General features: G+C 53.8%; 1 protein-coding gene across 1 annotated transcript in view; it reads right to left on the bottom strand.

Annotated features, from left to right (window-relative positions):
* Positions 1 to 14,485: 14,485 nt before the first annotated feature.
* Positions 14,486 to 27,353, bottom strand: part of NFASC (neurofascin) — a 175,411-nt gene continuing 162,543 nt past the window's right edge. Inside the window, exons 29-31 of the mRNA XM_072948373.1 lie at positions 26,296 to 26,427; positions 24,106 to 24,175; positions 14,486 to 20,711 (exon numbers count right to left, since the gene is read on the bottom strand). Of these exons, the coding sequence (XP_072804474.1) occupies positions 20,480 to 20,711; positions 24,106 to 24,175; positions 26,296 to 26,427 (434 nt within the window). The 3' untranslated portion in view covers positions 14,486 to 20,479. The remainder of the gene's footprint in view (positions 20,712 to 24,105; positions 24,176 to 26,295; positions 26,428 to 27,353) is intronic.

Below are 27,353 nucleotides of genomic sequence, written 5' to 3' on the forward strand. Positions count from 1 at the left end.
CTTTCTTAGAGCTCCCAGGAGTGTTTACATGTTTATGGAGCAGTGTCTCTGCCTAGAACGGTGGGGGTTTCAAGAGCCATAGGATGTGGTCTGTCTTCAATTTGCCTGTGAGCTTTTTGGAAGCAGTCTGATAGTGGTAGCAGGACTGTCCATCTGCAGCTTCGGGGCAGAGTGACAAGGCAGGTCAAGCCAAGCTCTGAAACGGATCAGCTTGTCCCACAGTTCTGCTACGTCCGAGCTGTGTGGCCCTGGGCAAGCCACTTCCCTCCTCAGAGCCCCAGGTTCCCCATCTGGAAAGTGGAGATTAAGACATAAGCCTCGCTGGGTTGGTGGGAGCATTGAATTACGTACGAAGAATCCAGTGTGGTACCAAGCATGCAGTAAGTGCTGAGTAAGTGCCAAGTCTGCGTCAGTCCTTCCCTCTGGGCCCTTTTGGGATTCAGCTTGCCCATCTGTAACAAGGGGGTGCGCCCACGAGGCTGAGCCCTTCTCTGCTTTGAGGGTTGGGATGACTCTGGATTCACACCCAAGAGAGGTGGACTCTGCCTCGGCCCTGTCACTCCTGGTTGAATGACACTGGCAGGTCACTGAAGGACACTTAATTGCTCTGAGAATCCATTTCCTCACCAGTAAAATGGGAGTAATCCTAGTCCTACTTAGAAGAGCCGTAAGGACATGGGAATTAAACATAATGATTTTTAAAAGCACTTTTTCAATGAACAAGTGCCATGCGAACTACTGGTTGTTGTCCCCTCAACTGTGCAGTCTCTGAAGACAGAGATTATGTCATTCATGTCTCTCTTCCAACCCCCTCCCCACCCCCTTAGCGTAGAGCCTGGTACCCAGCAGAGTCTCAGTAACTGTTTGCTGATGGTGAATGAATGGTGGCCAGTAACTGTGGTGACCGTTCAGATGATGGGAGAGAGGGAGCTGGGAGGTGGGTGAAGGCTGTGGTCAGTGGCGGTGGGGGTGCGGTGTGCCTCTCGAATTGGGCCTGGATGGACGGAGCAGAGGTGGGGAATGCATGGTGTTGGAGACTGGAAAGAACATAATTTGTGTGGGTCCAGGAAGAGCCTGGTTGAACTGAGCAGGGGCTGGAGGGGAAATCTCCCTATTCCATCCTCATTTGCCTTCCTAATTTCACTTGAGGGCCTGGAGGGGTCTGCGGCCCGGAGGGGCCTAATTATTCTCTTAGCCATTTCAACCCAGGGCTCTCGCAGCTTCTTTTCAAGCTTATAATAGACAATGCTAATGTCATTATTAATATTTAATAGTAATGATGCTAATAATGCCCGGCATTTATGTGGTCTCTCCAAAGAGCTCAAAGAACCCTGAGATCTTTTTTTATGAACAATTTGGCTAGAGTGGGAGGGAAGAGGCAGCAGAGAAAGGATTGAGTCATGGGGAAACTAAGCCCGGAAAGGTTGGGCCAAGGTCGCAGAATGGTGGAGGTAGAGCTGGGACTAGGACTGGGTGCTGGGGTTCCCTTCCTGGAGCTCTGCCTGCGAGCTCTCCAGGGCATCTGGGTCTGACTAGGGCATCCTTGGTGGGGGACTCTTCTAGCAAAGCCAAAGTGACTTTGGACTTGAGGAGGTGCTGCAGAGTGGTGGCCTCTGAGCTTTCTTCACAAAGCCTGCCGAGGGTGGCTAATGAGCCACCTGGGAGCATGGGAGCTAGAAGGGACAGATGAGGACATGGGGACTCCTTGGCCAGATTCTGCAGTCCTCCCTGAGCCACAGGCCAGGACCCTGTTATCCAGCACCCCTGGATGGCTGTGTAACTTCCTGGAAGCAGCTCCAATCAACACACATCCGTGCACAGACCCTCTCTCTAATTACTCAGTCTTCCTGCGCTGATTTTGCTACCTTTATATTCCCCGCTACAATTTGTCAGGGCCCCAGACAGACCCCAAATCTATAGCTGCAAAAAAGCTAGCACATCAGAACTTAGAGCTGCTGTGGAGCACCACCCAGGGAACTGCAGGTGGGACCCTTTGAAGGACATGGTGCAGATTAGAGCGGAAGGCAATGGGCTTTGGCGTCAGACAGCTATTGATTCCAATTCCACCCACTCTATTGATTGGCTGGTGACCTTAGGCTTCTCTTAAATCTCGGTTTCCTCATCTGCAAAATGGAAGTGAGGTTATCTGCCTCAAAGGGCTGTGTGGATCAGAGAAGGAGATGTACTCATGTTGGGTAGCTGTGGAAGGGCAGTGGGAATCTCAAGGTTTTGGCACCCTTGGAAAGCATGTCCGGTGTGGGCGATGCCAGTGATGGTGTCCTGATCAGACTGTTCCCGAGGTGTGACCTTGATGTGTCTCTGCTGGCTAGCCTCCTTCAGTTTCTGCCCAGTTCTCAGTTGGTTTCTATAGCCTGCTCTGATTCTGTGATCCATCTGATAACCTGGTGAATTTGTTTTCTGCTTTTGACAGCTGAAGTCTGCTTCTGCTGCCTACAACCAAGAACCCGGACTGATTCAGGACTTTAACTTCTTAGCAGAGTGCCTGGAACAAAAGAAGTGCCCAATAAGTGAAAGCCAGAAGTTGTTAGATAATTGTTGCATCCACCCACCCGTCCTTTCATCCCCATTTAACAGGCAAATACAGAATACCTCTTATGCTAAGCACTGTGCCAAGTGCTGGGAATACTGAGGACAGTAAGACATGATATGTGCTCTTGAGGAGCTCACAGTGTAATGGTGGGATGACGTAAAAATAATCAAAGCACAATCTGGTGAGTGCTGTAATCCAGGTTTGCACCAAGCACCATGGAGGGGTACCTGCCTTGGCCTAGTGAGGTTCAGGAACAGAGAAAACATTTTAATTGAGTCCTGAAGGAAGACCCTGAGCTCACCAGGTAGACCAGGTGTACGTGGCATGGGCTGGGAGGAGGCAAAGAGGGTGTGGTTCCAGGGAGAAGTGACAGTTTGTGCAAAGGCGAGTTTGGAGTCTAGGGTGCAGAGAAGGGATGAGGCTGGAGAGGTAAGTTGCAGTCAGTCCACAAGGAGCCTAATCAGCCCTGAAGAGGCTTTATCTGAATGATGGAGAGCTGTCAGAGGTGTCTGAGTGAGCAAGAGATGGGCTGAGATATTTGCTTTGGAAAGTCCACTTTGGGGCAGCAGGGAGGGTAAAATGCACAGAGTAGACCCAGACCTGAAGGCTGGGAAGTGGGCTAGTCAGGCATGGTCAGAGGAGAAGTGACGGGGACCAGGAAGGATCCCTGGGCATGGGGTTCAGACCTGCACTGGCCCACTGGAAGTCTTCACTCGGATTCCTACGGGCCGCTCACATCCGTACATGGTGCTCCCCCAACCCCACCAGTCTCGTGATGGTCAGTTTTGTGTGTCAACTTGGCTTGGCTACGAGTACCCAATTGTCTAATCAAACCCTGATCCGAGTATTTTGTAGATGTGGTTAACATCTGCAATCAGTTGACTACAGGTAAAGAGATTACCCTCCATAAAGTGGGAGGGCCTCATCCAATCAGTTGAAGAGCCTTAAAAGCACAACTGAGGTTTCCCCGAGGAAGAAGGAATTCTGCCCTCAAGCTGCAGCACCGCTCTTACCTGAGTTTCTGGCCTGCCAGCCTGCCTGCAGAAAACAGACTTGCCAGCCCTCACAATTATGTAAGTCAGTTCCTTGAAATAAATCATACGTGTGGAATGTGTGTGTATACGTGTGTGTGCTTCTATACACACACACAGGCGGGCTCACACATCCTACTTGTTCTGTTTCTTGGGAGAACCCTGGTTGACACACACTCCTTTGCCCTGTCCACCTGCTTCTCCTCCTGGGTTCCCTGCCCAGTGAATGGCACCCTCCAGGCCTTTACAACCTCTGCGACCCCCTCCCTCATCCTCACTCCTGTGTCTTGCCAACCACTCGGTCCTGCCACTTCTGCCTCCCAAGGGCCTCTCCCACGCGTGCCTCCTCCCCAGCCTCCCTCCCATAGTCTTAGCTTTGACTCTCACCTGTTTTCACCTGAATTCTTACCATCTGTCCTCACCAGGCTTCCTGTTTCCAGTTTCGCCCCCTCCCATTCACCCTCCAGACTGCGTCCTAAAATGCAAATCAGATCATGTAACATTCCTGCTAAAGATTCCTCAGCTTCTCTTGCCTCCAGGTTGATGCCAGGCTCCATCCGGTGACACGCAGGCTACTGTCATCTGGCCCCTCTTCAACTCAGCCCTCTTGTCTTGTGTGTCCCCAACTCGCTCCAGGCACTGACCCGCCTGCCCTTTCTGGAAGAGGCTGGACCCTCTCATTTCACTCTCTCGGTGTCGTTCCTTGTCCGGAATGGCTGTCTTTCTCCCTTAGGTATACCTGGCTAAATCCTCCGCGCTTTCAAGACTTGGCCCAGAGGTCACACCTCCAGGTAACCCAATCGGCCCCTGACTCTCCCTCGGGGGCTAGGTGGCCCTCTTCAGCGCCCTTGTCACCTCATAAGCATCCCTCTCCCTACTCTGCTGGGGATGGGGTGTCTCACCCTGTGTCTTATGTCCTTGCACCCTCAGCACAGTATCCGGTGCTCAGTGTGTTTGTTAAATAATTTGATGGGTGGGTCATCCATTTTCTGGGTTCAGGATGGGGCAGAGGAGACCATGTTGGGCCACGGTTGGCTCCCTCCCTCTCCCCCCTGGGTGTCCTGGTGTTTTGATTCCTCTGAAATCCTTGGGTCCATATGCTAAGAGTGGGTTTTACATTTTTAAATGGCTGAAAAGAAGAAAAATGTTTTGTGACACATGAAAAGAGTATGCAATTCAAATTTCAATGTTCATAAATAAAGATTTATTGGAACACAGCCACACTTGTTCATTTAGCATTGTCTGGCTACTTTCATGCCACACGGGTGGGGGAATAATTGCAACAGGGGCTGTGCATGGCCTGCAAAGCTGGAAATATTTACTATCTAGCCCTTTACAGAAAATGTTTGCCAAGCCCTTGTTTGAGCTATTCCTTTGTCACCTGGAGCCTGGGAATCAGAAGTGTGGGAGCAGGGGTGTGTGTGTCAGTCCCGGATGCTCAGATGTCAGTCTTCTTTTTTGCTTTGGCTCAGTGTTTCTCAACCAGGGGACATTTGGCGATGTCTGGAGACATTTTTGGTTATCATGACACGTGTGTGTCGGTGGGGAGTGGAATGTGTGTTACTGACATCTGGGGGTAGTGGTCAGGGATGCTGCTAAACAGTCTGTAAAGCATTGGGCAGCCCCACGCCTACAAATCCCCCAGTCCCAAAGGTCGGCAGTGCTGAGGTTGAGAGCCCCTCTGTGGAAGCGCAGGACAGGGCAGGCCAGATTCCTGGTAGGTATTCTGGGCTGAGGAGCCAGCCAGAGCTTTCACTGCCCTGGAACTGAGCAGCCCAGGGACTGTGTGTATGGGGAGGGGGCCAATGGGCAGGCCTCCTCTTTCCTTAGCCCTCTGAGGCTCCTTTACCTGTTAAGGGCCCTGGATGGGCATCCAAAGGAAGAATGGCCTTTGTAGCCCCCAAGGAACAGAACAGGTTCCTGTCCACGTGGGCAGGTGAGCTTGGTCCCGGAAGGGGAGATGGTCATGGAGGCTGTCAGCCGAGGCCATAGGGAAGGGTGCCAAGGCCAGGCATGTAGAGGAACTGGAGGTGCTCCCAGGGGACGAGGTGAGCAGGGTGCCCAAGCTGGCAGAAGGAACGTGAGGCAGGGGGAGCCCCAGGGAAGGGGCTGGCGCAGCTCCCACCCAGCCTTCTGGAGACTGAGAGGAGCAGATGCCGTGACTGGCAGATGAGATGTTCCTGGCACTTTGGGAAATTGCAAAATTAACAAAAGGACGGTTGCTTTCAGGGAACACAAGCAGGGGTGCCGTGTGTACAGCTGGGCTGGCCTCTGGGGACTCCCTTTCCTGGAAGGGCAGAGAGCAGGGGTCCTCCTGCCTGGCTTTTGGGCTGCTTGTGGGTTGGGGTTGGGGGGAGGGAGGGCTGAGGCCAAGCTGTGGGGCCTGGGGGCAGAACAGGGTCAGGTCAGAGTCAGGGCCAGGCTGCACGGAGCCTGGGGTCTGGTAAGTGGCAGGGCTGTTCAGGGGTCATCTCTTCTATCCTGCCGGCTCCAGGTCCAGCCTCAGCAGACGACATCTTGCCGGCTGGGGATCCAAGCAGAGGGACCCTCAGCAGGGATGAGAATTCACCAGCTGTTACTTGCAAAGCCCTCAGAAGAAGCAGCCAGCTCTCTCTGGAAGCTTTATGGACAAAGAGGCACGTGCCTGAGGGTCTCCCAGTAGAGGGTGGGGGCAGTGGGTGTGGCCGGAGCTGGGGTGGCCTCATCCTGGACGCTTACCTGGGAGAGGAACCGGTTGTGACTAACGCTGTGGCTGGGAGTGGCTGAGGAAGGTCGGCCAGAGCGAGTTCCCTGGGTTCAGCTTGGAGGTGGGAGCATGAGACTCTGTGCTCTTAGAACCTATTAAAAGAACAGGAGAAGAGAAGGACAATAAGCAATTTCCCAGGTGGGGATAGTTTTAGTTGCAACGTGGAGCTAATTTAGACCCAAATAAACCCTTCTCTCTCTCTTTTTTTATTTTCGTTCTTTTTTAAAATTGAAGTATAGTTGATATAAAATTTGTGTTAGTTTCAGGTGTACAACAAAGTGATTCAGTTATACATACATTTTTTTCAGATTATTTTAAATGATAAGTTATTACAAGCTATTGAATGTAGTCCCCTGTGCTATGCAGTAAGTCCTTGTTTATCTATTTTATAGGCATGGGTGTTTGTTAATCCTGTGCTCTTAATTTACCCCACCCCTCTTCCCTTTCTCCTTCGGTAACCAAAAGTTTGTTTTCTATGTCTGTGAGCTTGTTTCTGTTTTGTAAATAAATTCACTTGTATTATTTTTTAGATTCTGCATATAAGTGACATCACATAATATTTTCCCTGTCTGACTTACTGCATTCACTTAGGATGCTGTTTCCTAGGTCCATTCATCTAAAGAAAACGCTTTCCAGCTCTGAGGTGTGGGACGCCAGACAAGTGACAGGGGAGCGGTGGAATCTCTCCCAGGTGTCGGGGACCTGCCTGCCTGGCCTGGTGGCCGGGGCTGGCTAAAGACCCCCCAGCCAGATGTTTCTGCGGCACAGCTTTGTCTTTGCTTGGCAGACCCTTTTCTTCTTTGTTCCTGGAGCTGCAGCAGCCGAAGTGTAGATGGGAGACTCGGGGTGGAGGAGCCGGGGACTCTGACCCTCTGGAAGCCTCTGGGCATTGGCTTGAGAGACCCCTAGAGGGGGCAGTTGCCCTGTCCATCCAGGAAGTGAACTGGCCATCAACTGATGGCCAGCCATGACTGAGAGACGAGCAGGGCCAGAGGCGAGGGGCAGCAGACAGATGCGAGGGGTCATGCCCCTCATTTGCTGGAGTGCTATCCCTCTCCCTGTCACAAATCTCTCCGGGGGACCAGCCAGCCAACAGATGTACCTCCGAGGAGTGGGGGCTGCCGGCCCCCTCCCCACTGGCCAGCCATCCCTGGCTTTTCCCCCTTCCCTGATGGTTTCCCTGGAGCATGCTATAGTGTTAGCTGGTGCCCCAGGGGACAGACTTCAGATGGAGGGAAGCGGGTGTGTGTTTTGTTTTGTGGTGGGGGGTAGTCTCTGAACCACGAACCTATCTGGCTAATGAAGTCGTAATTACTCCCGGTCTCACTAATAGGATGAAAGCCGGGGGCTCCGTTAAAAGCCACTGATGGACCCGCGAGAGTGTGCCTGACAGCTCGGAAGAGGGGCTGGAGAATCGGACGGAAATGGAAAGGGGAGATGCTGGGTGTCGGGTTGGGGAGGGAAAGGCGGTGCAGAGGCTCCGCCCTGGTCCGGGGTCTGCTTGCTCCTGGGAACTAAAGTTGTACCTAAGTATTCCTCAATTTAGGATAGAAGGAGACTCCTAAGAATGATCACGTTGCCTCTTCTGCCCCCAACTTTCCTAAACCCAGCACGGCTCCCAGCTGCCTGCTTCGGTGGTGATAAAGGGGCAGGGGGAGTCTAGGGCAGCTGAAAATCCCAAACTATTTCTACCTGTCTTCAGAATGAGTCTATTTATAAGTCTGTATATATATTTTTTTCCCCTAGAAAAGCCGTCAGCCCTTTCAGATGCAGTCTGGGTGGCCCTCATTTGAAATGTGAGCCTGCTTTCCCCAAGGAGGCCTTAGCTAATGCGCAAGGCAGGGGTGGGGCATTTGCTGGGTGGTGGGGGAGCCAGTTTTGGATTTTGTATTTGACGTGGGGAGGGGAATGTATAGAACGAGGGGATGGACCAGGGCTCACACCAGCCCTCACATTCCGTGGGTCTGAGCCGGGTGCACACAACTGAGAGGGGACTAGGGTCACTCCGAGGACCCTGCCGACTGAAGTGTGCACCTGTGCTTGTCCGGTCCAGCCCATGTTCTGCCCCCTGCGGTTGCCTGTCGCCTTGATTACCTGGCCACATCAGGCACGACCCTGTGGAAAACTTGGAAAAGAGGCCCTTGTGGCTCAGGAGGAAGGGCTTTTGCTTTTTTGTTTCTTGTGGAGATTGCTGCTGGGCCTTGGGAGGGAGAAGGATGGCAGATTTTTAGCTTCTCTGGACCTCAGAGCTGATCGCATCAATGATGGTCTTTGCCAAACTCCCCTCCTGGGGGAACGATGATGTCAGTATTGAGAAGGAAGGAGTCAGAGTCTTGTATCTGTGGCCTGGAAGAGGCGGTTTCTCCTACGCTGAGCCTGGGAGTTGGGCTCCTAAACCTAAGAGAAGTGGTCCCAGGGAGGCAATCACACCCAATTCAGTCTAGATCAGGGCTGTGAGAGCTCATGGAGGGGACACTGGCTAAGCTCTGTCCTGTGGTCATTCTCTCTTGGTGCAAATCCAGGCGTTCTGGATGTCTAGCCTCATTCTCTTTTGCCACTTGGGTTGTTCAGTGGATAGAGGGTCGGGCTGTGTCCTAACAGCCAGGCTAGAGCTAGAAGGGGCAGGAGGGAGGAAGGTGAAAGATGGACAGTCCTTTCCGATAAATGAGAGTGGGTTCCTAGGCTTTAGGAAGGGAGACAAGAGCACTTAGGGGACTTTGGGAAGGTTAATTAATGGGGCTGTAGAATGAACCTCTGGCTCTCAGTACTCATCACCGGCCCTTACAGCCAACCACTTGGAGCCTGGTAAACTTGCTTTTAGGAAGATAAATACTGCCTGCCTCCCTTCCCCCGTCAATACCACACAGACTAAAACACTAACTGCGCAGTAAATACAGTAACGCAGACAGCTTGAAAACAAACAGGCCTCCTCACTCTGCAGGGACCTCTGGGTCCCAAAGATCAGGGGGCCACCTGCTGTGCACGAGGCACCACAAAGCTGCAGAGGCTGAGCCGCTGGGCCTTTCCTCCAGAGGTCGGTAGACTGGCCAGGCACAGAGGAGACAGGTTGGGAGCTTATGCGGAAGGCCAAGGGGCAGGGGAGGCAGGAAGGTCAAGAGAATCTGAAGAGACACAGCCCTGTGGGCCAAGGCACTTATGAAAGGAGGGGTTTCAGCCTGTCTGGAAGGATGGGAAGGACTTTTGAAGGAAGAAGTCGAGGCTAGGGAGAACATTCTAGAAGGCAGAAGAAAGGGACGTGTAAGGAGATTCAATCATTAGTTTAAATTCAACAAATTATTATCTAGTGCTTTACTATGAGTCAGGCACTTTTCATATTTTAACTAGTTTGATCCTTACGACAACCTAAGAGGTAGCTAACAATTACAACCCTTGTTTATTTAAATTAAATTAAATTAAATTAATTTTTAAATTGATGTATGGTCAGTTACAATGTGGTTACAGCATAATGTCTCAGTCATGCATATATATATATTCTTATTCATATTCTTTTTCATTAAATGTTATTACAAGATATTGAATATAGTTCCCTGTGCTATAGAGAAGAAATATGGTTTTTATCTATTTTTGTATGTAGTGGTTATCATTTGCAAATCTCAAACTCCCACATTTATCCCTGTTTTATAGGTGAAGGAAGGGAGGCAAAGTGAGATTAAGTGACCTGGCCGGGGTCAAACAGCTAGGCCCTGGTCTGCTGGTGGAGACCTGGCTGTTCCTCAGTACTCAAGGCTCAGTTGCAGGAGGACAAGTGTGCCTATGGCTTCGCTGCCCCACATCACATGACCAGGGTCGGCATGGCACCCACAACCTTGTCCAGGGCTCTCCTGGGGTGGAGTCGGGAGCCACATGTCCTACCACAGCAGAGCAGGAGGAAGGGGCGGACTGTTGCCAGATCCCGGGGAAGAGCTGGCAGGGGCCGCACTGGCATGAAACCTTCGAATCACAACGCCAGGGCTAATTCTTCACGGAGATGCCCATTCACACCTGAGTATACCAGTGAAGGCTGAGGTTTGAGAGTCAGACAGACCTAGCAGCTGGTTCTGGCTTTGTCATCTACCTTGGGCAAGTTATTCAGCCGTTTGGAGCTGCGGCTACCTGCCTCAGAGAGCTGGTGTGCACTTAGGGGAGCATTTGCATAGAGCGCGCAGCACTCTGCCTCGCACCGTTGGCTGGTGTCAACATTATCAGTTACTCTTCTCCTAAGTCACCTCATGTAAATGCACTGTGACCCAAATACCATCTGGTGCCCTCTTACCTCTTTGACATCAGTGTATAAATGGCTCAGTTCCCTGCCAATTCCATGGTCGGTGGATGTCAGAGTCTCTCCCATAATTTTTGCTGACTCCTGGGGGCTTATGCTCTGCCCCCTCCATTCTCCTGTGGGCTCTGCTTCACCCTGCATCCATTTGGATGGAGAATTCAACATCTTTCCTACTTTGTGTAAAACATCTACTCACAAGAAGCTAATTCGTCAGTTGGGTAGATTTGACTGATAATTTGGGGGCGCCGGGCAGGGCCACATCCCTGAGTGCCCAGCCTTCTCATTGTGTCCCTCTAATCGAGGGGATGGGGCCCAAGAATTTGCATTTCTGTAAATTCCCAGATGATTCTGATGCTGCTGGCCTGGGGACCATACTGTTTTTTTAATTCTTGTTTTTTACTGAACTTACAGTCAATTTATAATGTTAGTTTCAGGTGTACAGCAAAGCGATTTAGTTACACACTTACGTACATATGTGTATTTTCAGATTCTTTTCATTTACAGCTCATTACAAGAAATTGAATACAGTTGTGCTCTATAGTGCCAGGAACCATGCTTTGAAACCACTACTCTAATCTTTCTTTGGTGTCTGTTCCTCCGCTGTCCCTTATGCTGCATTGCCCCAGAGTTCTAAAATCTCTCCCTGTTGCTACAGGCTTCTCCTGCTGCTGTCTGCAAACTCCCTACTCAGCTCAGTCCTGGACCCTCCATCTAATAGGGTTCAGCCCTGTTAGAAGGCAACTGTGATGTTAAATATATGCTAAATAACTTGGTTTATTTCAGAGTGGAATAGTCACCCCACCCCCATTGCCCTCCAGCCACAGCTTGCCCTCTGCTGTGGTCCCTTACTTGAGGCGGTGGGGTCAGGATTCCTGTTTAGGGTGGGTTAGATGAGCTCCTAGGGGACCCAAGCCAGGACTGAGAGTCTGGGACCCTGCAGACTGCTCCCAGTCTGCACAAAGCCGTGCTTCTCTGCCGTGGGGCCTGGGGTGAATTGGCAGCAAGTTCTAGGGGGGGGTGTGGGTGGGAGTGGGGGTGGGGAGCTGGGCGGTTGGGCCGCAGCTGTGGCTCCAAATTGCTCTGAGGCCCACTGCCTGGTCCATGCTCCAGCAGGAACCGACATCAGACAAATGGGCTTTGATGCACTAAGCGGGGAGGGGGAGGCTGAAATGCCCCCCGCCCCTGCCTCCACCTAATACTATGGTGTTGAGCGGTACAGGCTGCCTTGATGAGAGGGTCTATAACGAATTCCCAGATTCCAACCCTTTGGGGGCAGCTGGGCAAGAGGGGAATAGCCTTCACTCTTAATAAAGATTGGAAGATGACTTGTCCCCTCCCACTGGGTCAGTTAATCCATCTCCATGCTGGAGATTAGCATTTCTAATGGACTGGGAGGCACAGCCTTCAGAAGACAAGGATGAAGGATGACAGATATTCTGGGGGTCCCTGGGGGCTCTGAAGAGAGGCAGGCCTCTCTTTGTTTGGCCTCAGTCGAATTGAGATCAACGTTGAGATCAAATAAGATGCTCTCTTCATCTCCCCACTTCTGTCCCCTTGAGTGGCGGCTCCTGCTCTAAAAATGGGCCAGTGGGCCCACCTTCTGCCCCTAAAATGTCATATCTAAGTTCAAAATCCAAATATCCCATATTCACAGAGGATGACACAAAAATCTTGAATTCACCTGGCCACATCTTTTTTTCTTCAAAGGCACAGCTAGCTGTCTCTGACATTCATTCATTCACTTATTCATTCATAGTCATTCATTTTGTCCTTGCTGTGTGCCAGGCTGGCCTGCGGACACAGAGATAAAAAGTGGTCTCTTACACTCAGAATGTTCACAGTTCATAATTTAGTGAAAGAAACAGACAATAAATGTCATATGCCAACCCCCCATGAGAGAGATAAAACAGGTGATCTGGGGACACAGCGAGGGGACGTCAGACTGTACTGGGGTGTGTGTGTGTGTGTGTGTGTGTGTGGGTATACTTGTGTGGCCACATCAGGTATCAGGGAACACTTCCTGAAGTGGTGTCACCCGCACTGGTTGTTAAATGTGTGTTATCTAGCACAGAGGTCATAGCCTGCCTTCCAAGAGGCCAGGAGAGCTGCTCTGTAAGGCAAAAGGTGTTTAGAGAGGTTTGGGAAAGAGGAACGAGACTAGAGTGAGGTGTTACAAGGCCTGGTTGTGAGTGTCAACTCCAGTGATTATGAACAATCCAGAAGGGGGGTCTGGAAGGTGGAGAGGAGGATGCTCCAAGCTGACCCACCTTTGGGCCACAATTTATTTGTTCAACCCACATTTACGGAGCCCTTTGTCCTGGACACTATAGCATTGCTTTTGCCTACCTGTCTCCCATGACAGTCTGAGTTTCCTGAGGACTGGAACTCTGTCCTACTACTTTATGTCACTAATTGGCCCAGAGTACATCAATGAATTTGTGCTTTTGAGCTGAACTGAATTGCCAAAGTTGAGAAGTATGAGAAATTATTGCAAGTCAGGGGAGCTGGAAATAGCTTGGAATGGCTAGAATTTAGTGTATATGTGAGGAGTGGTTAAAACAAAAATGAGGCTGCAGAGGTAAGGGTCAGATCATGAAAGGTCTAACATGTCAAATCAAGGAGTTTAGATTTTATCCTATCGTAACAAACTTTGGTATTGAAGCAAACTTGAAGGTTTCAAGGAAAGGAGTGACATGATCAGATTGGTATTTTAGAAGATCCTTTTGGTTGCAGTTTCAAGGGGGATTAATTGTTCCACAGGAGGCAATGACACTGTCCATTCTGGAAGAGATCCTGGACTAACAGTGGGACAGTGCAGTGGACATGAAGGGCAAATTTCTGAGACAGTCTGTGAACTTGAGATTGATAAGACCTTTCTTGTATTCTAACAAGTGAACGGGAAGGTTTAGGGTTGGTGTGTGATACACTCAATGATTCAGGAGGAGCCAGACCTGGAAACAAGGTCTTATTTTAAACTAATGAAGCAATAACCCAAGTCAATGATCTTTTCTGAGAACTTCTGAAGGGAGAATAAACACAGGTGAGTTAGGCAGTTACTTGGTGGTTCTTTGACCAAGAGATTTGAGTCTGCATTTGCATGGGAAACTTTTAGCCCTGATTTTCCATTACTGCCTATAAACCGTTCATTATCTTTCCACACAACAGAACCCCCGCTCAGCTGGGCCCCCTCTCTGTTCCCCTGAGGGAAGGGCGGGGGCTTACCACGTCCGGGTGCGTCTCTCACCATGCACCCTGCCTGGCCAATGGTCGTGGGTCACTCCTCAGTGGGAATTTGCACAACTACAGGCCAAAGTTTCAAGAAAGGAGGGGTGGGGAAGCTCGAGCAGAGTCTCTAACCAACACCGCCCTCTGTTTCTTTCCCTTCTCCAGTTGCTTGTGGATTGCGATTCCTCAGTCTGTTAGGAGGGGTTTTTGGGTTTTTTGTAAGCAGTTTTATTCATTCTTTCAACAATATTAAATGTCTATTCTGTGCCAGGCACAAGGCAGGGCATACGCTAGTGTTCTCCCGTCTCAGGGCAGGGGAGCAAAAGAGGAGCGGCCAGGAGGCAGAGCATCACTGCACGTCTTTCCTTCTCCCAACGTCCCAACACAGAACTTCGTAAGAAGTGGTGGTGCCCAAGCACACATGCAGCTGTGTTGAATCAAGGGTGTCTCTATGGCTGTACACATCCCTATACCAGTCCCTCTATGTTTAAAACACAAATTGTGCCAACAAGTTCTCCAAGATAAGACTAAGTTCAAGATGGGGGCCGGTATCACAGAATTCTGTGCGTTATCCTGACTGGTGCCCATTTCTGTCATTAACCGCCCCCAACATCCCTCTTCTCCCTAGGAAGGAAATGAACAAACTACATGGCCAGAGTTCATTTTGAACAACGTTTATTATACGTTTAGTGTTCTCTATACAAAAGAAATCAGTTTTTATTTTTACAGTGATTCAACAAAAAAAAAATTCCAAATAATTTGGCCTTTTCATTGCTCATGCAGTCAGTTTATAAGTCCACGTATTAGATGGTCCTCCACGGCCCAGAAGCCTTCCCTGCTGAAGGTCGTGCGTGACACCCTCAGATACTCATCTGTCGCTGACGTTGGTTAATGCAAAATAACTCGCAAAAGGAAAGAACGTGACGTGAGAGGGGTTAAAACAAGGTGTGCCATGGCGAGTTAAATATTTAACCAATGAAAAGAAGATCAGACCAATTTGTGGGTGTGTGGGTATGTGGGAAGGGATGGAGACGTTGGGAGACTTCCCGCTGAAACGAACAAACTGGAAAATGTGTGTGTGTTGGGGGAAGGGTGCAGGGCAAGAGATCCTGCGGGGCCCAGTGTGGGTGCGGGTGGGACCAGGACAGAAGGCGGCCACGTCACAGGCGACTGATGCTCAGTGCAGGAGGAATGTGAGGTTGGCAAAGAGAGCTGGGAGCCGGGCAGAGGGACAACACTGACTGAAGCCGTCGAATTTGGGAATCAGGAAAGGGAACAGGTCAGGGTCATCTGATCTGCATCCTTTTTGAAAAAGAAACAGAGAAGTGCACAAAATTCTGGATTTCTTCTCCCAGATTTTTGTGTTTATTGCTTCACTGAAGTCTTTACATGTGCTGAACTCCAGCCCAGCAGATCCCTGGGTGGCAGAGCTTCCACGGGCCCTGCTGCCCCTCGGCACCCTGCGGCCATGGGTGGAGGGGACAGAGCCCTCCACTCCTGTTCTCCCGAGGGACACTGCATGCTGGTGGCCCGATGCGTCACGAAGCGAGAGACACCACCCTAGGGTACAGTGCAGGCTTCACAGTGACAAACACCAGTCAGCTGTCACTCTCTGGTCCTGGCTTGGGTCTCCCCTTAACAGCCCAGCCAGGCTCACCAGCGGCTGGCACAGACTGACTGCTCTTGGACTCAGAAAATCCTCTGTGTCTTTCGTTTGGGGAGGTATAGGGGGATGTGGGAGAAGCAGTAAAGAGGAATGAGACAGTGAACCAGCAGGATACATCTTAAGTAACACCTCTGTTTCCCGGGCGGCAGCTGCGGTGAGATGAAAGAACACTGGGCAAGGAGTCAGAGGCCTGAGTTCAAGCCCTAACCTCACCTTGCTTCACGAGCTGTGTGACCTCGAGCAAGTCCTGAGATTTTAGCGTACCACGAGTCCCGGCAACTAGATCAGCTCTGTGACTCCTCTGCACGCTGAAATCTGACCCTGTCCTAATCTGACCTTTTTGTCCATTTCACTTCCATCCCTACAGTTACGAAGCATCCAGTTAATACTAACATCCTGATAGAGGAGCACTGGTTTCGGGTGTGGACTGAGACACTGGTGGGGGCCAGTGGCTTCCCTGGATGGCTATCCTCTTTTCCCTTTGTTCCTCTTGGAACCTGTCACAGGAAGGCCCATACTCAGTAGCGGAGGGAAGGAAAGGGTTAGCTGGGTAGGCTGGGGACAGCCACAGGTTGGCTTGAACTCCCATGGGGTGGCCCCTGCCTGGTTTAAAATCGGGGCTGCCTAGGAGTTGGGCTCTGCCCAGGGCACTGAGTGTCCTCATGACATTTCAAGCTCTTTGTTTCATTCGTTTGAGTCCTCTGATTTTTTTTTTTTTAATATCAGGCGCTTCCTTATATGCTATTCCTAAGCCATCAAGCAAAGCTCAACCAGAATCCACAGGGTGATTTTCCAGAGGATCTAACAGGGTGGACCAAATTACAACCATGGGCTTGTGCGTGTGTGGCAGGGGCTGCTGGAGTGGCGGCCGGGGTGTCTCCAGTGGGGAGAGTGCTCTGTGCCCGCCCACAAGAAGTGATTCCTGGCACCAGCTCCCTCCAGCTGAGAGCCTGGGAGGCCTTCCCGCTTCAGTGTGTTTGCGGAGCAGCCTTGCAAAGACTGAGGCAGGAGTGTGTTGCTTGGGCTGCCCTGTGACTGGGGCTCTTAAAGATCTGCTGCCTGTGCTGTTCCTGGGGAAGGTTCCCTCCCCTTTGATCAGACTCTTTCTCTCTTGGTTTTGCCCACAGCAATCGCCCAAATGGGGCGCAGTGTGGGCAGCCCCTCCCCTCCGCCCTGAGTTGGGCACTGCACCACACAGCTTGTCACATCTCACCTCCAGCAGGCCTGGCTGTGGACTCACCCACTTCAAGACAAGGACATAATCTGGACTGTTCTCCCTGAAAGTGCGGCCCTGCAATGGGACCTCGGTCTGCTGTGTGCGTGTGTCCGTGTGGGCGTGTTCCTGTGTGGGTGCTGGATGCGTGCAGGGAGGTGGTCCCTTAGCTGGAAAACCCACAAATGTCCTCAGATCTGTTTCCACCCTTTACTAAGGCTAGCTGTGTTCAGGGAAACTACGAAAGCATCATCTGGGCCCAGGTTGCGGATCCCCCTTGCAGGGTGAGTAGAAATGGCACTGTGGCCCTGAGGACAGGTAGACATTTCTCTAAGCCTTGGGACTTGCCAGGAAGGGGGTAGACCAGATGCCTCCAAGCCCTCAGGGCAGAGAGAAGGGGCTAGTTTTTAGTTTAAACTCAACCATCTCCTCAAAAGCAAGGTGAAAAAAGAAGGGTCACATTCACCATAACCTAGGTAGGGAGAGCGGCAGCTGTCCCCTGGCCCTGCAGGGGCGTACTCCCGGGACACCAGCCCCGCCCCTCTGTGGGGAGAGGTATTCAAAGGAGGGGCTGACTAGGGGAGACGCAGGCACCAAAATACAGACAAGTTAAGCATCTTGCCCCAAGGGGCAGAGTAAAGCAGCTGAGGAAGGAGGACTGTCCCTGCCTTGCCCAGCCTTGCGGACCCAGTTCTCCCTCCAAAGCTCCTCCCTTTGAGCCTGGAGCCACTGGCGGCTTAAACACTCAGAGCGCTGCCAGTCAGTGCCCACGGTGTCCCCAGACTCCACCCCAGGACTGCCAGCTCTGTGACGGCAGGGGCCACACCTGACTATTCACCGTGGTGTCCCCGGCTCAGACTGGCTGTTCAAGAGTATGTGCTGAGTGAACGAGAGGACAATTGAGAGCCCAGGAAGCCGCAGCCCTGCCGGCTGAGCACGGAATGTGAGACCACAGCACAGGCAGTGAATTCCTGGAGCCACTGCGCGATGACCTACGCCTCCTGCCCCTGCAGACAGGCCGGAGCACCAGTGGAATCGCCCTCTCCTGGCACTGTTGTTGGTATGTTTGGGGTGGCTGCTTGAGAGCCCCAGCCGGCAGGGAGTGCTGGACAATACTGCCTTCCCACTGAGCCGGGTGGACTCTGGGCTCCATGGGAAATCGACTTTCCTCTTCCTGGCGGGGGCTGCCTCCCTCGCCCTGCAGCACACACACCTCTCTGAGCACCTGCCGTCTTTGCTTGGGGTACACTTGGTTGTTCAGGCCCGGGTTTGCTCCTGCCTGCCAGGAAAGTCGTGATCACGTGTTGGGATGGGTACATCTCAGCAAGACGGACCTGGGAGGGGGCTGACGGCACTATCTTTGTACGCAAAGTGGGGGTACGGGGCCTGGCAGGGCACAGCCAAGGAGCAAAGACAGGCTGAGGACTCGCCTCTGCCCAAGACCCTCTGGCAGCAGGAGCCCTCCCTCTCTCCCTCCCCCATTGTCAGTTGTGTGGGGGACTTTCTAGAGGCAGGGGATGGGTGTGACGACATCCCACAGTCCTTCTGGCCCAAAGAGCCTGTTTCTGGTGCAATGAGTTCCCTGGCGCAGAGGGTGCAGTGTGGGATGAGGGCCTGAGAAACTGATGACTCTGCTCAGCTCCAGAGTGTTTTCTGGAAAAGCCAGTCTTTTCATTCAGGTCACAGGCACACTTCCCTGACAGTCCCTTCAGGGAGGCTGGGCCTAGGCTGCAGGAATGCCCAGCTGGATCTAGGCAGGTGTCAGAAGAAAACCAGGGGAGGGGACCCCAGAGTGGCTCCCTAGCCCCCTACTGTTCACCCTGCCCCCTTCCGCCAAGAGAGAGCTGCCCCTCAGGCTTCTGGGCAGCACACCTGGCTACGGCTTGGGCCAAAGGACGGTTACTCGCTCTCAGGTTCAAACAAAACTGGCTCAGCTCCGGGCTACATTTTCTTACCTGCAGACAGAGTACGTGTGTCAGCGGGCTTGACCTTCAGCTGACTGATTATTAAGTGATGCAAGCATTGCTAATACCTTTGCGGCTTGAACTTCTGGCAAATGATGCTTCAATAAAATCTCTGAAAGATACAGCCCTGCTCCTGCCCAGGCTCCCTGGCAAGCAGCTGGAGGCTCCAATCAGAAGCTGTGTCTGTGGCAGGTGGTCCAGTCCTGGGGGTCTGCTTCACCCTCCTGAAACCGACGCTAGCTGCAGCAACAGCTGAAGGGTTACTCTTAGGCTCAAGATCTCTCTCTCTCTCTGAGGCTAGGTACCTTTGGTTTTAAAATGGATTAGGTGGGGAGGATGAAGGCGGTGCCTTGGGTCTCTAAGAACTGTAGGTCCTTGAGTGTTTCCATCTGGGGCAACGGGCTGCTGGGCACGACTCGAGAGGCTGCTTCTGGCTCTGCTGTGACACTTGCATAGGGCGCCCCGTTCTCCTTGAGACAGACGTCCCTGGAGGCGTCAAGGCTTGCAGGGAGGGGCTGGGAACTGCAGGGACAGGTCAGAGCTGCATAAGGCATTCGAAGAGCACTGAGTCTTCCTGCTGGTGCCGCGCTCTTGCAGGGGTCTCCTGATGTGTGAACACCCGAAGGGAAGGACATGGCAGCCCAGTTTCGGGGGCAGCAGGGCCCCATCCACACACGGTAAGACACCGGTTTCAACATCATACAGAGACGACAGTGGGAGCAGTGCTTTCCACCCCCAAGCAGCACACTTCACATCACAGGGGTCCAGCTCTTGGAGGGCAGCGCGGACCCCGCCAGGTAGGGGGCACCCTCGACTCTGGACCCAGTGGGCGTGGCCCTCTCTCCCACGTCCTGAGTTTCACTGATGGAGAGGAAGGAAGCCCAAACCCAGCCCTTGTCCTTGTCTCTCGAGGTGGGCACAGCTCCCCAGGGACCAGATGCCTGGTTGTCTTCTGCTTGAGGTACACGGTCACCAGAGCTGAAGTCCTTCCCGTCATCACCCACTCCTGTTCCTCAAACTCCTTCAGTCAGCGCAGCTCTTGTGCTGGACACTCTGGAGGAAGGGGCAGGGGAAGAGCGAGGAGCAAGAGGTAAGCCCACCTCCCAGCTGAACCAGAGCCAGGCAAGGCGGCCTGCCCACCCTCTCCCTGCCAAAAATACTGTCATTTTCCAGAAGAGAGCCAAGCCCAGCTCAGCAAACCGGCAAGGCTGAGGCAGATGGGCTGGGGGCCCGGGGAGGCATACGGCGAGAAAGGCATCCTTCGGAAATACGTTGGCCCAGCAGCGGTTTGAATACTATGTTCGTTTACGGTCCGTCCTTTTTGCCTATCTTTGCAGTTTCCTGGGGGAGAATCCACCTGTTCTTTCTTTTTCCAGGGACATTTCTTCAAAGGGAAGAGGAAAGGGAAATGTTGGGTTTGGAAGGGAAGATGGACAAAGCGAAAATAAAAGACAACGAGAAGTACTGTAACCAAGAGAAACTGGTGAGGAGCTGTGCTGAGGCCGAGGGCGGGCAGCGTGGGTGGAGGCTCGGGGTGGCTGTGAGGCTGAGCGAGGGACCCGGGCTCCCTCCGGCAGAGCCATGGCTCCAGCTCGCCCACAGCTGGCACCCCGGGATGCCGGGGGTCATCGGGAGGGGGCTAGCGGTTGGCTGGGTGGGCACTGATCCTCACAGCTTGGCAGACGTCCCTGTGGTACCCTTGTCCCTGAAGGTGGTGGCGGCTTTGTGGTCGGTCTGCAGTGGCTCGTCTCCCCCTCTCCCTTCTTCCCACTTGCAAAGTAGTGGCTGTGCCTCGGGGGCTCCGTTAGGCCAGAGAATAGATGGCGTTGACAGGCGACGTGGCCTCCGAGCTCTCGTTGCCCTCTGTCTCCTCCTTGTCCTTCTTGACTGTGTACTGGCCGATAAAGGAGCCGTCCTCGTTGAACTGGCCCTCACCGCCCTCGCCATAGTCCACCAGGCTGTCATCGCTCTCTTGCTGTTTGATGGTGCCGTCCAGGGATGTCTGGCTGCCCTGCAAGGGCTTGTTGTCCTCATCACTGGCCGGAGAGAGACAGAGAATCAGGGCCGGCCCACCCAGTGCAGCCCAAGCCCAGGTGGGGCGGGAGAGGGCCTCCAGCCTCCTGCCAGGCATGAGTGCTCCTTAGCTCAGAGGATGGGACCCCAGGGCTGACCCAGCCCAGCCCTCCATCGCCCTCCCTGGCCGGCCAGTTCTACAGAAGGGAAGCTGGGGCCTAGGGAGGACGGCATCTTCTCCCAGGTGAGGGGGAATGCGGAGCAGAGCTGGGATGGTGCCAAACTCCTGGACGCCTGGTCTGGGGTCCTCTCCATGGGGGTGGGCTGCTCTCTGGGGCGGGAGCAGGCAGAGGACACTGCCCCATGATGAGGCACAGCCAGCTGCTTGTAGAGCAGGCGGGACAGGAAGGGTCAAGGACTGAGGGCTGTCAAGGACTTGGCGTTCTGGTCCCGAGGTGTCACTGTGTGGTTCTGTGGCCTTGGGAAAGCCTCTCTTTCTCACTGGGCCTCAGTTCCTCCAGCAAGAGGATTCAACTAGCTTTGACTCTCCATAATCTGAGACTCTATCTGGAAAGCTCTGCCCTTGGCAAAAAGCAAGGGTCTGGGCCTTAAAGAGACAAACCTCTCCCAAGCCTTTTCCCTCCTCTGTCTTGGTGGTGTTACTCTCAGCTCTGGTTCATATACAAACAGACACTGCTGCTTAGGGGCTAGCAAGGGGAAGAGGGAGGAGGGGCCAGCCACCTGAGACAAAACTAGCACGGCTCAGAGGGTCCTCCCAGCCCCAGGCCCTGCCCTCAAGCTCCCTTTGTGCAAAGAGAGCTGGGAGTTAAAGAGGCATCTACCCGCTGAGAAGCCCACTGTGCCCCCAGGAAGTGAGGCACCCCGAGTGGGCTAGACATCTGCTCAGGCACCGCATCCCTTTCCCTGGCTGGAAAACTCTGCTCTTTTAGGCTCAGAGGCAGGGACCAGGTGCTGCTGGCTGTTCTTCAGAGAGACGAGGTCCCAGGCAGGAGGTAGCCGGACCAGCAGTAGGAGTCTGGGTCCCAGCAGACAGGACCACGGCGGTGCCAGGCAGTCTGAGCTGACACCCCACCCCCTCCCCTGCCCCAGGCCACACTTAGCCCTCCCTGGGCCTGCGGCAAACGATGGCTGAGTTGCCATTGTGGTGAGCAGTGAGTTCTCGCTTCTAACCTCGGAGCTGGGCAAAGACAGCTGGCAGGGGAGGGCGGTGAGCCAGAGCCGGGGAAGCTGGGCGTCAGTAGATGGAAAGCTCTCAGCCCACTCCTGCCACGCGCTGAGCGATTGTGGCCCCATTACCCGGCCTGACTGTGTTCTGTGATGGCAGAGCCGTGGGGGAGGCGGCCAAGGGAGGCGAGTGGGTCTCCGGGTTTGGCTGCATCAGTTCAGGCGGCGGAACTTACATTTTGAGAATCAGTAGATTCTAATGGCCAGGCTCCGTACCCCACCTGCCAATCTTTTCGCACAGGCACCCTCCCCCCAGAGCCCTCCACACCCCCTGCAGGACGTGCCAATCGTGTCTATGTGGTTCTCAGGAATTCCAGGCCCCCCAAGCTAACTGCAACCACTGGACAGGATGGCCCAGCCCAGGTGGGAGGCAGGGGGAGGGGTTTCCATGTGTCCAGTTCTCTCGGGGAAAGGGGATCGAGGTCTGGAAAGAGCAGACCTCCCCTAAGGGAAGCTTGAAAGAAGCCAAATGACGAGGGTCTAGCCACCTCAGCCTACCTTCCAGGAGACCTTCGAGAACCAGGTGGACAGACAAGGAGAGAGAAGCAGAGAGAGCCCCACCAGAGAGGTGCACGGGCAGCGTGGCGCCAGACAGCAGGGTGAGCCGATCTGCCTGGCCCTCTGGCCTGTCCCACCCAGAAACTTGGTTTTACCCCTAATGTGTGAATTTCAGCCCTTTCCCAGGTTCAGATTCTTGGACTCATCCAAGTGGGGGCTCTCGGATGGGCACTGCAGGCCTCCTCAGAGCCAAAGCCAAAGGGCGTGTGTGTGTGTGTGTACATGTGTGTGCACGGTGCGTGAGCTCATGCATGCGCCACCACGTGTGTGCCCAGCCTCAGTGTCCATGGGCCAGAAGGTTGGAGTGGGGAGGAGGCAGGTGTTTTTGACAGCTTTGGTGTCTGGGGGAGCAGAGGTGCCTGCGGAAGTGGCTTCTCACAGCTCAGGTTACTCAGCCCTTTATTTGAGGACATCCTCACCCCATCCTGGGCTGCGCTGAGGGGAGAAGGCCTTTAGAACTGATGGCCAGGGAGTAGCTCTCGACCCACGGGGAAGCTGGGCCCCATCAGGGGTGCTGAGGACAGCCGGGGGTGGGCCTCTCTCACCTGCCCTTTGGGGAGCTCACGGGGATGCAGGGACTGGATGGATAGATGCTGTCTATAAGCCACCAGATGGGCTCCTATGTGCGCAGTGGCTCCGCTGCCCATTGGTCTGATCCTGCTAGAGAGGCTGCTGATGGGCGAGTGGCAGAGGCCAGAGATAGGATAAGGCGAGGTCAGAGGACGATGGGGTAACTTGGTCCCAGAGGATGATGGGGTGGGGGTGGGGAAGGAGGGCTTTGATCAAAGCATTTCCTCCCTTCACACTTGGTCTGGGAATGAGACTTCCACGACCCACTCTGCATCGTTCCTTTGCCCAAAGTGCACTTGCCATTAAAATGGACAGATTACAACTTCGGGAAGCCAGATACAAAGGCCCGTCCAGATCTGAGAGGGAGCATGGGCACAGGACAAAGGCAGTCGCTGGCCGTCAGGCCCCTGGCCTCTCCAGCTCTGCCACGAGCTCACAGGGGCGCGAGTGCGGGAATCTTGGGCGCCTCGGTCCTCTCATCTGGGACACAGGCCCTGGACCAGATGCCTCGCCAAGCCCTATTCCAGGCTGCAGCCCAGAGAGGTCATTCCCGTTCGTGAGGAGAAGGCCTGGAACACCACGCCCCTGCCCTCCCCCGGCCTCCATCCCTCACCTAGTCGAGGCTTTAGGACAATGTGACTTCCTGGGTCATCATCTTCAGGGTTAGGGTGGAGTGTGGGCAGGGAGGAAACCGAGAGCAGAGCTCACTGCACAGCAGGGGGGGCCTGGAACCCACTCTCAGAGCAAAAAGGTGGAAACACACATATAAAGAATGAAGTATTAATCTGAGTTGTGTGGTTGAATGAACGAAATGCTGTTCATCAAATGAGTGTATGTGTGTTGGGCAGTGCTCCCTCCTGGGCTGGGCAGTGGGGCGCTATCAGAGAGGCAGAGGTGACAGCCCCACGGGCAGGGACATCCATGCAGTGGCCTCTCAGGCCGGCTGAGCAGCTTGGAGGGGAGGGGGCTGCCTCCGGGGCAGTGGGGAGAGCCCACCCGACAGCGGGGTGTTGTGTGTGAGCAGGAGCCCAGGAGATCACACACCTGTAATCAAAGGATCCATCCTCTTCTTTGGGGTCCTCGGGGCCAAGGGGAACATCCTTCTTTTCTCGCACTTGGTCAGTAAGAGAAGAAGAGACACAGATGATTAAGGGTGTTGTTGCTCCGCTGGGCCCTGACCGTTCCTCCAGGAGACACCGCCTCTGGGTCCAGTGACTCCCTCCCAAAAAGGCACATCGGTGCCCGCCTTGTTCTTCCTTCTCACATTTAATCAGCTGCCAAGAGCATCTGCCTCCTCCTCCCCATCACTGGTTCTTTCCTTCCATCTCCACTGACAACGAAAACCTCCCACGCGGCTCCCCACCACCTCTCCATGAGGTCTTCCCCAAACCCCAAAGGGATGTGGTCTTTCCTTGGCATCTTTCTCATCCTGTTCTGTGTTATAATTTTTTTGTGCACGTTTCTTATGCCCGTAACGGAATGCCAGTTCTTCTCTTGAGGATGGGGAGCTGCGTGTTTCTTCAAAGCTCCCAGCAGAGCGCCCTGGGCAGAGGGGACGTTCCACACACACCACTGGAATGGAAGGTGCTCCCCTAACTCTGACCTCTGTGTGACTCCCTTGTCCCACGCCTCCCCTGTGTTGTGTCTGGGTCCTCCAGGGCCCTGTCTTACTGGGCTGCAACCCTCCTACTGTGCCAGCTGTGATGTCCTTGAGGGACAGGTCACCTCTCCTAGTGTCCTTAGCATGGAACACAGGGCCTGGCACACAGCAGACACTTAGGTGAATGACTCTGAATGTTTCCTTCCGAGGTACAAGGCTGGAAAATCACCCCTATTTTAGGAAGCGAGACCTTGAAGATGTCACATAACTAATTAGTAACTGAACAAAGTCCAGAGAGGAGCCCAGGCCACACGGATCCTGGTTCACTCATCTTCCTGATGGACTAGGGGCTTCCCCTGCAGCTGGAGGAAAGATTAGCTGTAAGAAGAACTTTCTGGAATGGGCAGAGGAGGCTCAGGGTTTATTTGATCAGTTCTCAGGTGTTCCAGTTCCACTGGGAGCAGGGAGTGAACTCCGTCAGGCCGCCCTTCTCCCTGACTCTGTCTTTCTCTCTTAACAGAAGGATAACAACCCCAATGCAGCACAACGAAGCAAAAAACAAACAAACAAACAAAACCCATCATTCACCAATAAAGAAGTGTAACTCCTGCCCTCCCTCAGTTGAAGGAGAGGCACGACTCTTTAGAATCCTAGGGCCTGCGGGTATGTGGCAGGGGAGAAAAGAAACCAGAATCTCCGCTCCGAGTTGAGTTTTAGGGGGTCGTGGGGGAGGACTTGTTCACGGAGAGCGGGAGAAGCTGGCATCCGGGGAGCACAGGGTGTGTCTGGCAATGGCTCTAGGGGCAGGGAGCAATTTCATGTTGTAGTCCAGCCAGACTTTCAGTCTCAGGGTGATCCATTATCCTGTCTCCTGTCACCCTACCCACCCCATCAGACAGATGGCTTTCTTGCCCCTGTTTGAAAAACAATCAATATTTCCAGAAACAAAAAAGCCAGAGGTCCTTGTCCTTGACCTTGGTTTGTCTGGGCTGGACGATCTTGAGGCCACAGAAGAGAAATGCCTCTCTGGGACTCTGCGGAAGCCCGAAGCCCTTTAAGGGCTGAGGGTCCCTATCGCTGCACCCCACCCCCAGCCTCTGCCTGCTCCTCACGTCGGAGCATCTGACCCTCTGTTCAGGTATCTGTGATCTCCACCCAGTCGCGCTGAGGGCCCAGCTCTGCAGCCCCTCCCATGATGTGCTGCTTCTGTTCAGACCCCACCACGCTCCAGTCTGTCTCATGGTTAGAGAAAATGCATCTCTCCTTCCTCTTTCCCTGGGACAGAGGATCCTAATGAGATTCAGGCTGAAAAAAGCCAATTACTGAGCAGATGGGTGGTGAGTCAGGGGAGGGAAGGCCATTCTTCATGGGAGCCAGGGTTCCTCTATCCCCTCTCTGGCTGCCTGGACTGCACCATCCGCCCACCTCAGGCGAGCTTAATTAACTCAAGTGCTTTCTGGCAACTCTAAGACACACAGAACAGGCCAGAGGACTGGATGTCCAAGCTTGGCAAGGGCTGTGCTCATTGAAAGAATGGCGCCCCCCAGATCTGGCCAGGGACCTGGGCTCAGTGGTGGCTCATAGGAAAGCTGGCTGGCCCCGCCCTCCACGCCCGCTCCTCCCACACGTCTCACCTGGGTACTTGCCGCCTCGACTCCTCTTGATGAAACAGACGATGAGCAGGATCAGCACCAGGAGTGCGATGGCACACATAAGCCCGATGAACCAGCCCTGGGTGGCGATGTCCGCCTGGTTGTTGGTGTAAGCTGGGGGGGGAGGGCCAGAAGCAAACGCATGACTGATTTCACACTGAGAAGGTGAGGAGGGGAGGACGGGGAGGTGAGGGAAAAACTTCAGCTACTTCACGTCCGGGTTGCTCCTGCGGCCTGATGCTACCGCCCAGCAGCCCTCTGGCCCTAACTACCCTGCTACAGGGACAGAGAGAAAGTAATTAAAAAGCCAAGGTCAAAAGGTCAGAAAAGAAGCAGGGAAAGGGGGGCAGGGAGTAGAATAAGCAGCAGAAGGCTGAGCAGGCCCTTTAGGAAGGGAAGTTCCCTAAGGATGAGGCCGGGCATTCTTGCACACCAGACGGCTGGGCCCAGCCTGGTGGGGACTGAGGGAGGCCAAGGACTGGCTACGATGCCCCCTGGACGAGTCAGGAGTGAAGAAACGGGAGCCGGCACGCTACCCATCAGGGAACAGGGGCAGTGGTCTCATGGCAAAAACCCTGTAAGAACACCTTCGTGGGCCTGCGCAGCCCAGGGCAGGGACTCTTCCCCTCAGCACAGCCCTGAAGCCAGTCAGGCTTCCTGGCAGTGGGTCCCAGGCGGGGTGCAGATGCCTGAGATGCCCTGTGCTTCCTCACGTCTCCCCTCCCTAGCTGGGCTGTGTGCTCCCTGACATCAAGGACGGCCCCTGCCTGGGTACCCCAAGCTGGGCTGGCAGCGAGGCTGGGGCTTCATGCTGCTTCCAGACCACTTCTGCACGTGGAGACCCCCTGACAGTGCGCCCCTTGCTGTCCCTGTCTGGACGTGTGTAGACCTGTCTCAAAGTGGGCAGACCCTTTCGTGATGCGAGGGGCAGGTGGGCGGGGCTGGGAACCAGGAGCTCAGGGGCCATCTGATGGGGTCCTGGATGACCAGTGGCTAAGGTTAAGGATCGGGAGGGGTGGGGTGGGTAGGAGTCACTTGCC

Source organism: Vicugna pacos, chromosome 23 (assembly GCF_048564905.1).
Source record: "Vicugna pacos chromosome 23, VicPac4, whole genome shotgun sequence".
NCBI lineage: Eukaryota > Metazoa > Chordata > Mammalia > Artiodactyla > Camelidae > Vicugna > Vicugna pacos.